The sequence below is a fragment of the Amphiura filiformis genome, chromosome 20 (genome assembly GCF_039555335.1).
Source record: "Amphiura filiformis chromosome 20, Afil_fr2py, whole genome shotgun sequence".
NCBI classification, from domain to species: Eukaryota; Metazoa; Echinodermata; class Ophiuroidea; order Amphilepidida; family Amphiuridae; genus Amphiura; species Amphiura filiformis.
The window spans coordinates 32127063-32142736 of NC_092647.1; the positions used below are offsets into that span (position 1 = coordinate 32127063).

The 15674-nt window shown below is 36.2% G+C and overlaps 1 protein-coding gene across 2 annotated transcripts in view; it reads left to right on the forward strand.

Moving 5' to 3' along the window:
* The window catches only part of LOC140142604 (uncharacterized), a 67357-nt gene that overhangs the window by 40460 nt on the left and 11223 nt on the right, over window positions 1–15674 (forward strand). For both annotated transcript variants that reach the window (XM_072164602.1, XM_072164603.1), the window contains exons 3-4: window positions 12945–13158; window positions 14072–14134. In XM_072164602.1, coding sequence (XP_072020703.1) covers window positions 12945–13158; window positions 14072–14134 — 277 coding nt within the window. The remainder of the gene's footprint in view (window positions 1–12944; window positions 13159–14071; window positions 14135–15674) is intronic.

Consider the following 15674-nt stretch of genomic DNA (forward strand, 5'->3'; position numbering starts at 1 on the left):
GGGGGTGGGTGGCAGTAATAGAAAAGGTCAAAATAATGTTGGATAATGAACATAATAATGTACATAATAATAATTGTAAATTTAAACTTATGATCTCAACACAAAATTAAGACGTACCTCAAATTTTCGGTCACAACTTTGACCTTCATCTGGAGACTGGCAACCCAAGTTTGGGATCAGTGACCTTTTGGACACTTGACCCCAAAACCCGGTCGTACACTCTGGGTAACTTGTATCGGCCCCCGTCGCGGTTGAGAGATGGTTGGTTGACTCTGATGTAAATTGACTCCTTCACACCCCTTTCAAAGTATCTAGCGTCCCGGTCGAGGATTTTGACCTCATCCAAATCAACTTGGTGGCCGGGGATTCAATGTGGATGTGCTGGGAGACTTCCGACGAGGTAGTACTCGGACGACGGTGTTCTGAGAATCTGGTTTTCAAAGATCTTTCAATGTAAGATTCTGAACACTGGCCCCGCAGGGTTTTCCCCTGACAGGGGATGTAATAAATTGGTCCGGTAATGTCTTTCTTCTCAGTTTTGTCTTTATGTGAGACAAGTAGCTGCCTCAGAGTTTGAGTGGGTTTAAAACAAACTCTGATGCCGTAGGTGCCGAAGATTCTTCGTGAGGCTTCGGAAGTTCCACTCGCCGCCTGTCAAGATCCAAAAACTTCTGAACACATTACCATAGACATTACAGTAGGATCAAGGACGTTGGTTCGAATCAATTGTTTAAAATCAATCAATATATGGGAAAGAATCAGAATTCCAATACGCTCAGTGCATCATCATCGTAGACGCTTTCCGGCTATGTTGCCATTGCGCACGCTACTACTGCTCTCCAGGCTATTCTGTCATTGGTCTGTGTAAGAGTTTGTTCATCTACTTCTTTCTGCATTTGCGCCACCCACGTTGGTTTTGGGCGTCCGACAGGACGCTTAGTTTTCTTTGAAATTCAGCTAGGGCTTGACGTGCTGGAGTTTCTTCTGGGAGTCTGTATAGATGACCCACCCAGTTTAGTCTTCTTCTTTTGATGGTTTTGCTCCATGGTTCAGCATTTGTGTTTGTATATAGATCAGCATTTGTCATTTTGTCTAGTTTTGTGATGGATATTGTTCTTCTAAGTAGAGTTCTTTGAAATACATCTATTTTGTGTTCAAGTTTTGTTGTCAATGTCCATAATTCACTATTGTAGAAAAATGGATCCTACATACGCATTAAAAATTCTCATTTTTGTTGTAATGTTTGCTCTTTTGCTTTGCAGGAAATGTTTGAGTTGATTATATGATGCTATTGCTAGACATTTTCTCCTTTTTATATCTTCGTTAGTATCTACATGTAGTAATGTTCCTAGGTATTTACATTTTTTCCAGTCTGATGGACCATCTTTGTGTACTTTGTATTGTTCTGTTTTGTCTTGATTTATTGTTAGATTTCTCGTTTTTAGTTTTGGTGGTACTGTTTTTCTTATTTTGGTGATTTGTCCAGTATTTGTTGTTATCCAGCTTATATCATCTGCATATTGTTGATCAATTTGAAATGTTTGATCTGGGCTGGATTTGAAATAGGAGTGATCCTGTATGTGATGGTAGAGTATCATTGGAGACTTCTCTTGGTATGGCATAATTATGTTCAGTTTCATCTGCATCTCTCTCAGCTTGTAGGGATTTAGCTAGATAAAAAGTAAAAAGTATTGCACTGGCACAATCTCCCTGTGGAGCTCCTATGTTTGTGATTATGTTATCACCAGTGTGTTTATCTACCTGTATTTGTATTTCTACATCTTTGAGTAGTAGATAGAACATGTGTAATTCATCATCATCAAGTACTTCCTTTAAATCTTGCATGAGTAAGTCTCTTTTGATAGTGTCAAAGGCTTTACTCATATCGAGTAAAAGAATAGTTATTTCATAGTTTGATGATGTTATTGCTTTTTCAGCAAGAGTTTTGATGGTAAATACATGTTCTGTTGTACCTCTACCTGATCTGTATGCTGCTTGAGTTATAGGTATGCGGCTATTTAACTTTTCTGCCGTTCTTGTTATCATGATTATGGCAAGAATTTTTCTAATTACAGATAAAAGAATGATGGGTCTTAAATTTTGTGGTGGTCCTTGTTTTTTCCCTGGTTTTGGTATAGGTATTAGTATTCCTGTTTTTACTTCTTTAGGATGATCTCCAGTTTTGGCCATATGATTTAGTAAATCTGCTATTCCTTGATGTATGACTGGTGGACTGTGTTTAATAAGTTCAGCTTTGAGTTGGTCACAGCCTGGACTTTTATTGTTTTTTTAGTGATTTTACAGCTTTTGTACTTCACTTGCTGTGAAAGGTACTTTCATTTATCTTGGTTTTACTTCAGGTATTTCTTCTTCTGAGTCAATGTGAAAACTGTTCTAAAATGATTTGTTATTATTTCAACTTGTTCTTTGACATTTGTTGTTAGACCATGTTCTCCATCAACCACAAGTTTTTTCTTTAGTTTAGACTGTTGGAGTTGTCTAACTGCTTGGTACATTCTGTTTGAGTCATTTTTATTGTTTTCTATTTCTTCAACCTGTTCAATTATTTTCTTTTTGTCTTTTCTTTTTCAACCAGTTTGTGTATTTCTTTGAGGATTTTATTCCTCTTTGTTTTCTTTTCTCTGCACTTGGTCTTATCAGTGGTAGCATTGATATCATTTCTAAGTTTTTGTTGTTCTTTGGATAGTTCCTCTATAAGAGGATTCTGTCAGAATCGGAAAGGACAACATTTTGACACGTTGTAACTAGGTGTTAACGTATGACTGGTGGAGTGGTCAATTTTGCAATATTTTCGCCATTTTACAAAATACAAATATGCTCATAAGTTTGCCAATAGCAAAGATCAAGTATCTGGAATAAGTCATAGTTGAACCGGAATATATTTGCCAACTATGTTCTACGTTGGAGGTAAGTTCATAATGTTCTTCATAGCAAGAACAGTAAAAGCACTAGCAAAAATGCAACTTTTACTAAAACGCCATATTCCGCGATAGTCCATATTTACATGACTTTGGCGAACACTTTTGGTTCTCATTTAAATTCTACCGATAGCACACTCAGTCGATCTAATGTTATCTGCGGTTAGAGGACAGTTTAGAGAACTCTTTTAGCTGGTTGTTTGGTTAAGAAACAACATAATTTTTAAAATATCGGGATTCAAGCAGGCGACCCGCATGCTGTGCAAAAGACGTTACAAATTGTCAATGGAAGAGCTTATAAATTAAAATCACGGACATTAAGCTCCACAATAGCCATCTACATTCCAAGCGGAAACGCTTTTCAGAAACATACCTATCTTTTTCAGCAATCGCTGAAACCTAAATATGCAATTCAGGCGATTTGTAAAAAATAGCGTCAGCATATTTGACTATGAACTTGGGACACCGAAACAAATGCTTGCATTGGTGCCAGACCTATTATAATGATACGATAATTAGGCCCCCAATATTGGCTTTCATTTGAACCATTATTTATTGAACTGAGATTTTTACTTTTTGAGAAATTAATGAATTTATCGAAAAACTTTTGCCATCCACCACCGTACCCCTCTCCACACCCCTACACACACTTTTTTCCATTGGCTCTATCGTCATCCTAATTCAGACGCTTTTATTGTTTCATTTACAACTTTTATTAATGATATTTATCACTAATGATGTTGCCGAATAGTCTTTTGAGATTAGTAGGCATCATTCTCATATAATTGAAGTGCCCCCCGAATAGCAAGATAATGGCATGCTTATGCTTAGTTTTGACATGTAAGAATACAAAATGATTTCGTGAGTTCTTAATGGGGAGTTATAAGCTCAATTGCAAAGTGAAAGCAGAGCGAGGTGTGTGGGATGTGAGGGCGTGTGTTGTGTTTATGGCCCGGGGTTTATGGGGAGGGGTGGGTGATAACAGCTGCCTGGTATCATTCAACATTTCTGATACTGTTACGGCTTGAAATTTGAAGGCAGCGGGACATAGGATGCTCTCAGGAACAACTTTTACCACCTGATGAACAAATGCTCTACTTTGCACCAACATGACAGTATAGATTAGGCCCATGAAAGTCAATTCCGAGTTTATCGTCACTTTTTTTTTTTTTTTTTTGAGGTGACTTTTTCATTTTTTATTATTTCATCAGATTTTATTATTGACCTAAAATGCGTGTTGATTTAAAGCCAAACTCATACATTTGATTTATAAACATGTTTTTTATATGGGTAAGGACTAGAAAAGTTAGAAAAGAGCCTGGTTTTGCATCCAAGTTATGAATATATGTTTTACAAACGAAAATATATGTTTCCAATTGCTAAAACTGGTGAAAACACTGATACTTTGGAAATAATTAATTATTTATTAGGCATTTTTGAAAATTTGACGCGGGTATTAATTTTTTGGTTTCCAAAAAGTGCCGCGGGCGAGGGACGATAAACTCGGAATCGACTTTCACGCGCCTTATAGGAAATATATTCCATCAGTTAATGGTTTTATAGTTTATTATTTCGGTTTACCAAAAATGAAGAAATAATATAAGTAATAACTGTAACAAATGGTTTATGTCCAGTTGCAGCCAAAATAATGGGATAAATTAAAAAATAAAACGCACTATACTATATCTTGGAGCTGTACATAGCGATATTCCTAAACCAACAAACCTACGGTATAACTCACGATAATAAACTCTCTTTTTTTCCCATTCATTTATCTAATGTAAATAACAAAGAGACGCTTATTATAGGGCCTACGCCAGACTGAGCACAGCTGTTGCAAAATTGATCAAGATCCAGGTGGTGGTCGCCGTGCATTCTCTAAATTCAGTAAATTTCCATCGTCAACCGTGTAATTGAATGGGATTATTTCCCACCCAGTTTAGTCTTCTTCTTTTGATGGTTTTGCTCCATGGTTCAGCATTTGTGTTTGTATATAGATCAGCATTTGTCATTTTGTCTAGTTTTGTGATGGATATTGGTCTTCCAAGTAGAGTTCTTTGAAATACATCTATTTTGTGTTCAAGTTTTGTTGTCAATGTCCATAATTCACTATTGTATAGAAAAATGGATCCTACATACGCATTAAAAATTCTCATTTTTGTTGTAATGTTTGCTCTTGTTTGAGGAAATGTTTGAGTTGATTATATGATGCTATTGCTAGACATTTTCTCCTTTTTATATCTTCGTTAGTATCTACATGTAGTAATGTTCCTAGGTATTTACATTTTTTCCAGTCTGATGGACCATCTTTGTGTACTTTGTATTGTTCTGTTTTGTCTTGATTTATTGTTAGATTTCTCGTTTTTAGTTTTGGTGGTACTGTTTCTCTTATTTTGGTGATTTGTCCAGTATTTGTTGTTATCCAGCTTATATCATCTGCATATTGTTGATCAATTTGAAATGTTTGATCTGGGCTGGATTTGAAATAGGAGTGATCCTGTATGTGATGGTAGAGTATCATTGGAGACTTCTCTTGGTATGGCATAATTATGTTCAGTTTCATCTGCATCTCTCTCAGCTTGTAGGGATTTAGCTAGATAAAAGTAAAAAGTATTGCACTGGCACAATCTCCCTGTGGAGCTCCTATGTTTGTGATTATGTTATCACCAGTGTGTTTATCTACCTGTATTTGTATTTCTACATCTTTGAGTAGTAGATAGAACATGTGTAATTCATCATCATCAAGTACTTCCTTTAAATCTTGCATGAGTAAGTCTCTTTTGATAGTGTCAAAGGCTTTACTCATATCGAGTAAAAGAATAGTTATTTCATAGTTTGATGATGTTATTGCTTTTTCAGCAAGAGTTTTGATGGTAAATACATGTTCTGTTGTACCTCTACCTGATCTGTATGCTGCTTGAGTTATAGGTATGCGGCTATTTAACTTTTCTGCCGTTCTTGTGATCATGATTATGGCAAGAATTTTTCTAATTACAGATAAAAGAATGATGGGTCTTAAATTTTGTGGTGGTCCTTGTTTTTCCCTGGTTTTGGTATAGGTATTAGTATTCCTGTTTTTACTTCTTTAGGATGATCTCCAGTTTTGGCCATATGATTTAGTAAATCTGCTTTTCCTTGATGTATGACTGGTGGGCTGTGTTTAATAAGTTCAGCTTTGAGTTGGTCACAGCCTGGACTTTTATTGTATTTTAGTGATTTTACAGCTTTTTGTACTTCACTTGCTGTGAAAGGTACTTTCATTTCTCTTGGTTTTACTTCAGGTATTTCTTCTTCTGAGTCAATGTGAAAAACTGTTCTAAAATGATTTGTTATTATTTCAACTTGTTCTTTGACATTTGTTGTTAGACCATGTTCTCCATCAACCACAAGTTTTTTCTTTGGTTTAGACTGTTGGAGTTGTCTAACTGCTTGGTACATTCTGTTTGAGTCATTTTTATTGTTTTCTATTTCTTCAACCTGTTCAATTATTTTCTTTGTCTTTTCTTTTTCAACCAGTTTGTGTATTTCTTTGAGGATTTTATTCCTCTTTGTTTTCTTTTCTCTGCACTTGGTCTTATCAGTGGTAGCATTGATATCATTTCTAAGTTTTTGTTGTTCTTTGGATAGTTCCTCTATAAGAGGATTCTGTCAGAATCGGAAAGGACAACATTTTGACACGTTGTAACTAGGTGTTAACGTATGACTGGTGGAGTGGTCAATTTTGCAATATTTTCGCCATTTTACAAAATACAAATATGCTCATAAGTTTGCCAATAGCAAAGATCAAGTATCTGGAATAAGTCATAGTTGAACCGGAATATATTTGCCAACTATGTTCTACGTTGGAGGTAAGTTCATAATGTTCTTCATAGCAAGAACAGTAAAAGCACTGGCAAAATGCAACTTTTACTAAAACGCCATATTCCGCGATAGTCCATATTTACATGACTTTGGCGAACACTTTTGGTTCTCGTTTAAATTCTACCGATAGCACAGTCGATCTAATGTTATCTGCGGTTAGAGGACAGTTTAGAGAACTCTTTTAGCTGGTTGTTTGGTTAAAAAACAACATAATTTTTAAAATATCGGGATTCAAGCAGGCGACCCGCATGCTGTGCAAAAGACGTTACAAATTGTCAATGGAAGAGCTTATAAATTAAAATCACGGACATTAAGCTCCACAATAGCCATCTACATTCCAAGCGGAAACGCTTTTCAGAAACATACCTATCTTTTTTCAGCAATCGCTGAAACCTAAATATGCAATTCCAGGCGATTTGTAAAAAATAGCGTCAGCATATTTGACTATGAACTTGGGACACCGAAACAAATGCTTGCATTGGTGCCAGACCTATTATAATGATACGATAATTATGCCCCAATATTGGCTTTCATTTTAACCATTATTTATTGAACTGAGATTTTTACTTTTTGAGAAATTAATGAATTTATCGAAAAACTTTTCGGAGATCGTCACCTTACCAGCTTCACCCCTTAAGCATTCAGTTTTCAATTTAATGTAACGATTTCACGTGGTCTAATTGCTCTGTTTCTATGAGGTATTATATTCATAGATCATAGTCAAAGGTCATTAGGTGTCGCTACCAGTTGACTAAAACAATCGACAGTCTTCGTGGTCATAAGAACACATTGTCCTGTAAGTTTATTTCGGACTCAAAGGTCATTTAGGGGCCACTTCCGGTATAAATGCAAATACCTTCAAAAGTTGTATTTGCCAGGAAAAACAGCAGAGTGAAGATAAGTTCAGACATGAATTGTTGTTACTCAATGTATATGTGTTATTTGTGGGTTTTTTTGTTTTGGATCAAAGTTCTTTAAGGGGTCACGTCCGGTCCGAGATGAAATACCTTGCCTCTTCTGCCACAAATAACATAACACACTACACCGTGACGTCACTTACACACATGCATCGACTTTAGCCAGGTCTATTGTATGGGGTGGGCCGGCGGTCGTTAAGGGGTTACCACGGCGGTGTTCGTGGTCTTATACAACATGTCTACACACAGAAAAAATTTTACACAGGTTATGTAAAAAATATACATAACATTAGGTAGCATATGAACTCCCAAACAAATAGGTATTTTTTACATAACCATGAATTATGTAAAAATAACATAGCAGATAAGTAAAAAATACTATGGCTATTAAGTAAAATATTTACATAACTTTTATGTAGAATTTGTTACCTCGGCTATTAGGTATTTTACTACATAATTGTTATGTATTTTTTACACAACCTATGTAAAACATACATAACATTTATGTAGCATATGAACCCCCTAACAAATAGGTATTTTTCATACAACCTTGAATTTGTAAAAAAACATACCAGTTAAGCAAAAAAAATACTTCATTATTAGGTAGGATTGGGGCTTTCTTTCTTTCTTTCTTTCTGTTTTATTTTATGCTGAAACATAATTCATGATAGATTTGAAGTCATCAGATCTTGGTCAACTGTCAGATTCGTTCAACAATACAATTTCATGCATGAAATATTTTATTTTGTTTTTGTTTTCCTTTTAATCAGTTCAACCCGCTATCTAGTTAATGTTCAATGTAATTCGTACTCATTTCTCTCTCGCATGTATTACATGTACGATACAATGCTATAATAATACACTAAGCCACTGAAATGCTTCAAGCCTTTGGTACTGTAGGACTACCTACCAAAGTCATTTCAATGCATTATCACGTCTACACCGTTTTACATCGCTATCTATCTCAACACACACATTGCTATACCATGTATACACGCAGTGTCCGGGCGCAGTATACAGTATCGTACTGTAATGAATGCCGCGCCGTAGCACGTAATCATGATCGCGGCAATACGTACGCTGCAATGTAAATTCCAATGTTGATAAATCTAGTAAATGAACCCATAAATAGCCATTTTTAATGTCTCAAAGATATCCATACATGAGCTTATCGAACGAATCTCCAGTTTGGTTCCAACTTATGACTTCGAAACCTACCTATTTGAATGATGTTTCAGGAGGCATGCGCTACACGATCACATACACGTCGTGTCCGCCATGATTGCTTTCGGTCGGCGCTATATTCTTACCTGAAATAGGTAAAAACTACATAAACTCGGCAAAATATCTGGCCTATGTATGTTTTGCCTTTCGAATAGGTGCATTTTAAAATTACATTACAACTGGTAAAGCATTTTGATGACATTTTACTTAACCTGTGTAAAAAATTGTCGAAATTATACACAATATCATTATACTTGGTATTTTTTTACATAATGAAGGTCCGATTTTTCTGTGTGTAGTTCCCTTAGTCATTAGCAAAATGGCCAAGGGCCACAGCCGCTCATGTTCTTCTTTCTTTCTTCTGTCAATCACATAATAAACCCTCGTAGTCACATACTTTGAGCTATTTTAACCTTAGTTGGTCTCTCGGACCATTATGTGGTGCCACAAATGTCACGTGATCAACTCGGGCTTAAAGGTCATCCAAAGATCAGTATGGCCAAAAAATGTGATTTCAACTTAAAATGCTACTCCTACAAATTACATAGGGCAATGACGTCACATGCACATATGCATCGGCTATAACCACTGTCTATATGGTGTACACAGAATTGATGTCAAATACCTTAAAAATGCTACGGCTTCCGCAACTTACATAGTACAATGATGACACTTGGTCAATAGTACTATTGGTGGCACAAATATTTTGTGAACAACTCGAGGTCAAAGATCACTATATGGCTAAAACATTTCTGTTTGTTTTATTTCGATTCTAATCTGGGACACTCAATCAGTTGATAACACAATAATCATGATAATAATCATCTGTTCTTCCCTTCATTACATATTTGGTTTTACACTGGAAGTGACCTCCTAATGACCTTTGACAGTTTGACCCCAAATTTCAAGGTCACGTCTGGACTTCGTGGTCTTTTCCTCCTCTTACTGCTCCTCCTCCTCCTTCTGCTTCTTCCTGTCGCATCTCCTTCATTATTTGACCGATTATGATATAAAATTGGATGGTTTGAACCCAATACTACAAATTAATTGTTCGAGCTGTGAGTTGGACGAGACGTAGTCGAGTCCAATATTTTAATACTCATAGCGAGATCAATTAATTTACATCCAGGGGTTCTCGCCTGACCTGTGGCAGGCGAGAATTCTACCACTGAACCACGAGAACATTTGAACTAATACGGGAATTTTAAAAATGATATATTCAAGTCAAATAATTGCAGTCATGATATGTACAAAGTCACACGTAGCAGTATACAAATTATAATGAGGCGATTTACAGGGGTGAAACCCCTTATTCCCTAAACGCCGTCTGATAGCGAATGATCCGACCCTTTTCCCAAATGTTTGTTAGAGGTTTATGTAGCTCCTATATATCTGAGTGGGTCCCCCAGGGGCATATAATAATATTTTAAACAATGGTGTGACGTCACGGCTTCTTAATTTTTTTTAATTAGCCCTCAAACTCTTAAATAACAGTCCATTCCAAGAATGAACGGCAGAAATTCATACTTTAATAATCTATCTTCCTGTATAACCGGTTATTTGGGATAATTACCGTCCCGTTTTATTATATATTTTTGAAATTTACTTTTTAAACCCATTAGGGTTGACAATTGGCATCCCTTTTGAAAATCTTCTTTTGTTTTATTTTATTTTATTTTCAAAAGGGATGCCAATTGTCAACCTAACTGTGTTTTTGTTAAAAAATAATTTTCAAAAATATATAATTAGCCTATTTGATGACAAAATCTGCGGGCCAAATACAGGTACCAAGGAAAAAATATGGCAGGGCTCACCGATTTGGAGATTTGCTGGCTAGCGCCTATTGGCCGTTGCCGGCGGGGTGGAATAGCGTCCAGGGGTTCATACCCAACATTTATGACGCTTCGCAGCTCTTCTTAACTTCCTAAGTCTAAGATTAGAAATCGATGGTAACTTTCAATGCATTGCCACATAGTCATACATTTAATTAAGTACCGGTAAAATTATTTATGATCGATAGGGCTGCCTACTGAACAAGGACCCTTCGTAAAGTTACGACTATTCGTGAAATGGACCGGCCCCGGATATAAAACAAACTAAAGTGCAGGCTTCAACATAATTTGGACCAACCATATCACATGACACGTTCATCTCATGCATGATCATCATGTTGTAAGCTTATTATCTTCCATTTCCATCCAAAACCCTAACGTGTTTGTGCTAATCGCAAACCCTGTCAAGCCTGTCGAGTCTTCTAGTAGTCATGGTAGTTCGAAAAAACCCATTGAGAGGTAGGAAATTCTCAGGTTTTGTCAGGAAATTGAATAATTTTGGTTCATTTTCTAACCAGAAAAACGGCGAGGGTGCCGAATTCGGAACCTTTTCACATTGAGATTTAGGGCCGGTTTCACAACTTACTTGACTATAATTATTGTCAGGGTAATTTCACCAAACCACTCTTGTTTATCTCTATAAACAAGTAAAAATGTCACATTGCATTTTCGTGCCTGGAATCTTTGGACAATTCTCTGTCGCTAAGAGAGCCGTCGCCGCCGCGCTGGCTGGCTAACAGCTAAATTTTATTATTTTCATTTTCAATAACATAATTTGCACACGGTACCAAGGACTGTACGATAGTCTTATTTATGCAATTTATGGTCCCCATACGAGTGGTCCATTTTCGTGCCTGGAATCTGTGGACAATTCTCTGTCGCTAAGAGAGCCGTCGCCGCCGCGCTGGCTGGCTGACAGCTACATTTTATTATTTTCATTTTCAATAACATAATTTGCACACGATACCAAGGACGGTACGATAGTCTCATTTATGCAATTTATGTTCCCCATACGAGTGGTCCTTAAGCTGAACGTACACTGGCGGGAAATTTAAGATTTAAAATGTTCACGCTAAATATTTGGGTATGAGAATATGAAAAACAACCGCGGTTTTGAATAAATAGCGTCCAAGTGTGTGAAAAAATCGGGCTCTTCAGCTCTGTACAAAGTATAGACGAATCCAACGAGCCAAGTCATGGTCAGGATTTGGTCGGCCATCTTTGGGTAGCCGCTAGCACAAAATGGTGTTTTGAGCGCCCCATTGTGCAAATAAAAGCCGCCTAACACCTAGAGAAGATGCAAGGACGAGGAGGGTTAATAGAATAATATATACAATAGAGATAATTCCGCAGGTAATCCCGTCGCATCTATTCATACATAGTCCTTTTGTTCGCAAGTACATCCATTTGTAGCGTTTGATATGGTGTAGTTAATCCGAATATTATGTCACTTCAACAGCGAATAGACCATGTAGAAGCTGTGTGTTTAGCCGAAGGGAACTATAGGGCCTATTGTGTTTAATCATTCTTTTGTCTACCTGTGTTTTCGCGGAATGTGTAAAACGGGCGATGGAATGCAGTTTAAAATTTACGCCAAGGCCGAATCATTTCACATTTTGGGTGCATTGTAGCCGACGGCTACCCAACTAAAGGCTGCTAGTCAGGTGTAGGAATGCGTGGATTTGGATTCGTCTATAGGGACTAAGATTCTGAAAACATAATAATGACCATTATTATGTTTTGATGGATCCAAGTTGTGATAATATTGGATCCAAAACATAATAATGATAAAATTGGATGCTTTACGCCCAATATTTATTGGTCTTGCTATGAGTTTAAAATATTGGACTCTACTACGTCTCGTCCAATATTTTAAAACTCATAGCTCGACCAATAAATATGGGCTCAACCGATCCAATTTTATATCAAACTTGGGCAATTAAGATTCACTACCCCAGACTTTACATTTGATATTACCCATTTGAGGCCAAACGTCACGCATGAGTAATTTAAAATTACAGCATGAGTCCACATGTTATTAAACATGCATTCCGCTATCGCTGGGTATATTATATACAGCGAATAGTTTTATGTTGTAAAATCAATCTAAAATCAAGCTATCGCTGGACAAAATCCGAAATAATGTTTTTATACAACTTGCTATATTATAGATCTACTTTCAGAGCATACAATAGGCCTACACCAGCAGCTGCTGATATCTACATCGGTTCTAACACAGGTCCTGGTTGTAAGAAGAGAAGACCATGGGGATTATTAACCCTGATCGGCTTTGTATGTGTCATCGTTGCAATATTCCAAATCGGGGTAGTGGATAAATATATCACCGGACATCCTGTTAGTCTTCACAATGTTCACGCAAAAGAAGTACGGATATATATAAATTGGTATATTTACATATTTATCACTCGATCAAATATGCGGCAAATCTAATGTGGCTACAGAATCAGCAAAAGAAAGGATTATAAACGTTACTTTTTATTTAATGCTAGTATAAGGTCATTAAGGGATCTAAAATGAGCGTTTATTGCCTTTCGACAGTATTTTTTATGGGACATGAGAGCACCTCAGACCTATCGAATTGCATTCTGAATACGAAGCGTGTCTTTCTGATATCAAATAATTTTCATTTTCGAAAATCACAATATATTACAAATTTTATGACAAATTATAAAAATTTGATATTTTTCAAATTTGTGATACATAACAGGCCTCGAAGTAAATTATATAAATCTAATGACATATTCTTAAAGTGTGTGTAGCAGGGAGGAAAAGCCGACGGTCAATTGAAAATTTTGACCTTTCATATTGAAGATACGGATTTTTTCCCAAAAGACCTAATTTTTTTGGTGTTTTGGGGAAAAAATCCATATCTTCAATACGAAAAAGGTCAAATTTTCAATTGATCGTCGGCTTTTCATCCCACCTACATACTTTAAGTATAAATCATCAGATTTATAAAGTTTACTTCAAGTACTGTTAAATATCAAAAATATCAATTTTTAATGATTTGCCATAAAATGTGTATTAAATTGCTAATGTCAAAAATCAAAATTATTGGATATCAGAATGACATTCTTCGTATTTAGAATGCAATTTGATATGTCTGATGTGCTCTAATGTCCCACAATAAATACTGTCCAAACGTTCATACCCAGCCCTTAAACTGGACAAATTTTGTTATTGTTTTCGCAAGCAAATGAACGAAAGTACCGTTTCCTATTCTACTCAAGGCATTTCAATTCTTCATTTTCAATACACTTTACTGTTCATATTTCAGTCCTGGTCTCATCTGATAATTCATGGAGCTGGGGATAAACAGATCGAAAACGCTAAGTCAGTGGTAAGTTTCTGCAGTTAAATAATACATTGCCACATGTACCATGTATCTTACCCAAGTTTAACTAAAATAATTATGAAAAGCTGTTATGTTCCATGTTCCATGCATTTACTTCACTTACTTTCCCCCTTCTTATACATCATGTGGTGTCGACGGAAAATATAACTTTCTCTCTTGCGCAAATGTGACTCAGCCCCGCTGCTCAGTTTAGCTTTTATGATAATACTCCTAGCAGGATGTGCAACATAATTGGAACATTCAGTCGTTCTGGTTACTAAGGTAAAACCTTCAGCAAATTCAAAGTTCAAGATGACCGCCATTTTTCAAGATGTCCGCCTATAAATGTTAAACCATGGAGGTATATAAATAAATGGAGAATGATCGCCAGAATTCTAATCTCTTAAGTGGAGATTATCCGATTACCTCTATTCAATGAGTCACCAAACTTGAATGACTAGCCACTTCAGCCAAGCTATTGATCTCCACGATGGTTATGAGACTCTACCATGGTTCATTGATCGTCACTCCCAAAATTTCCTCATAGGAATTGACCCTACATTGACCCGTACCGGAAGGCTTGTAAAAGAGACTGTATAATGACGTCAGCTAGTCAATTAGATGTTCAAAGTCGCCAGTTTTGATAGCTTATAGTTTCAATGTATGATTGTGCGAAAACCCGATGAAATTTGGATGTTCTGTTCTCAAGTTATGAAACTGTTTTCAACACTAGTTGTGCCGTAACTTGACAAATAAACTTAGTTTTCATGTTCATATATTAAGCTTTTAAGGGGGTCTGAGGGAGTTCAAATATAGTGCAAATGAAAGCAAAACGTTTTTACCTTCCGATTGTGAAAAAAATTATGTTGGGCCAATTTGGGCCAATTGAGTTAAAGCGAGTAAAATTTACCGGAAGTACTTCGAATTCAGCTAAAATCTTTTCATCATCATTAAACTTCTCATTTTATAATAAATAATTATCAGTATTTAGGCCTAAATTATTATTAATATTATTAGGGGCATCATTTTTTCTTTGGAGGGGGGTTCCAAATAGGCCTATACCGGGGGGGTCATAATTTTTGAAAAGAAAAATAGAGGGTCATAGCCTAATTTAATTTTTCAAGAATCATGACCAAAATGTAGGGGGTCACAATATGACCACAGATATAGGCCTACAGATAGGGTGTTTATTTTATTAAAAAAGACTGATTTCAATGCAATTTTTTGGCGAAAATGACATTTTGATATTAAATTTTCTGAAGCATGAGCACTTTCCAATAAACATTATAAGTAACTGCATTTAGCACCCCATTGAAATAAATGACCAGTGAAAAAGACTTAACAATGTAATCAGCTTAGCATAATCAATATCCCCTGAAATTGCCTATTCAACAATAATTGGTCATAACCAACGTAGTACAAAAGATGCTTGGCTAGATCAATCTCCATTTATTTATATACCTCCATGGTTAAACCCAGTGGCGTGCAGCTTTGTTGAAAGTGGTGAGGCCCCGTTTTCCCCCGGATCCCCGAATAACCAACAAAA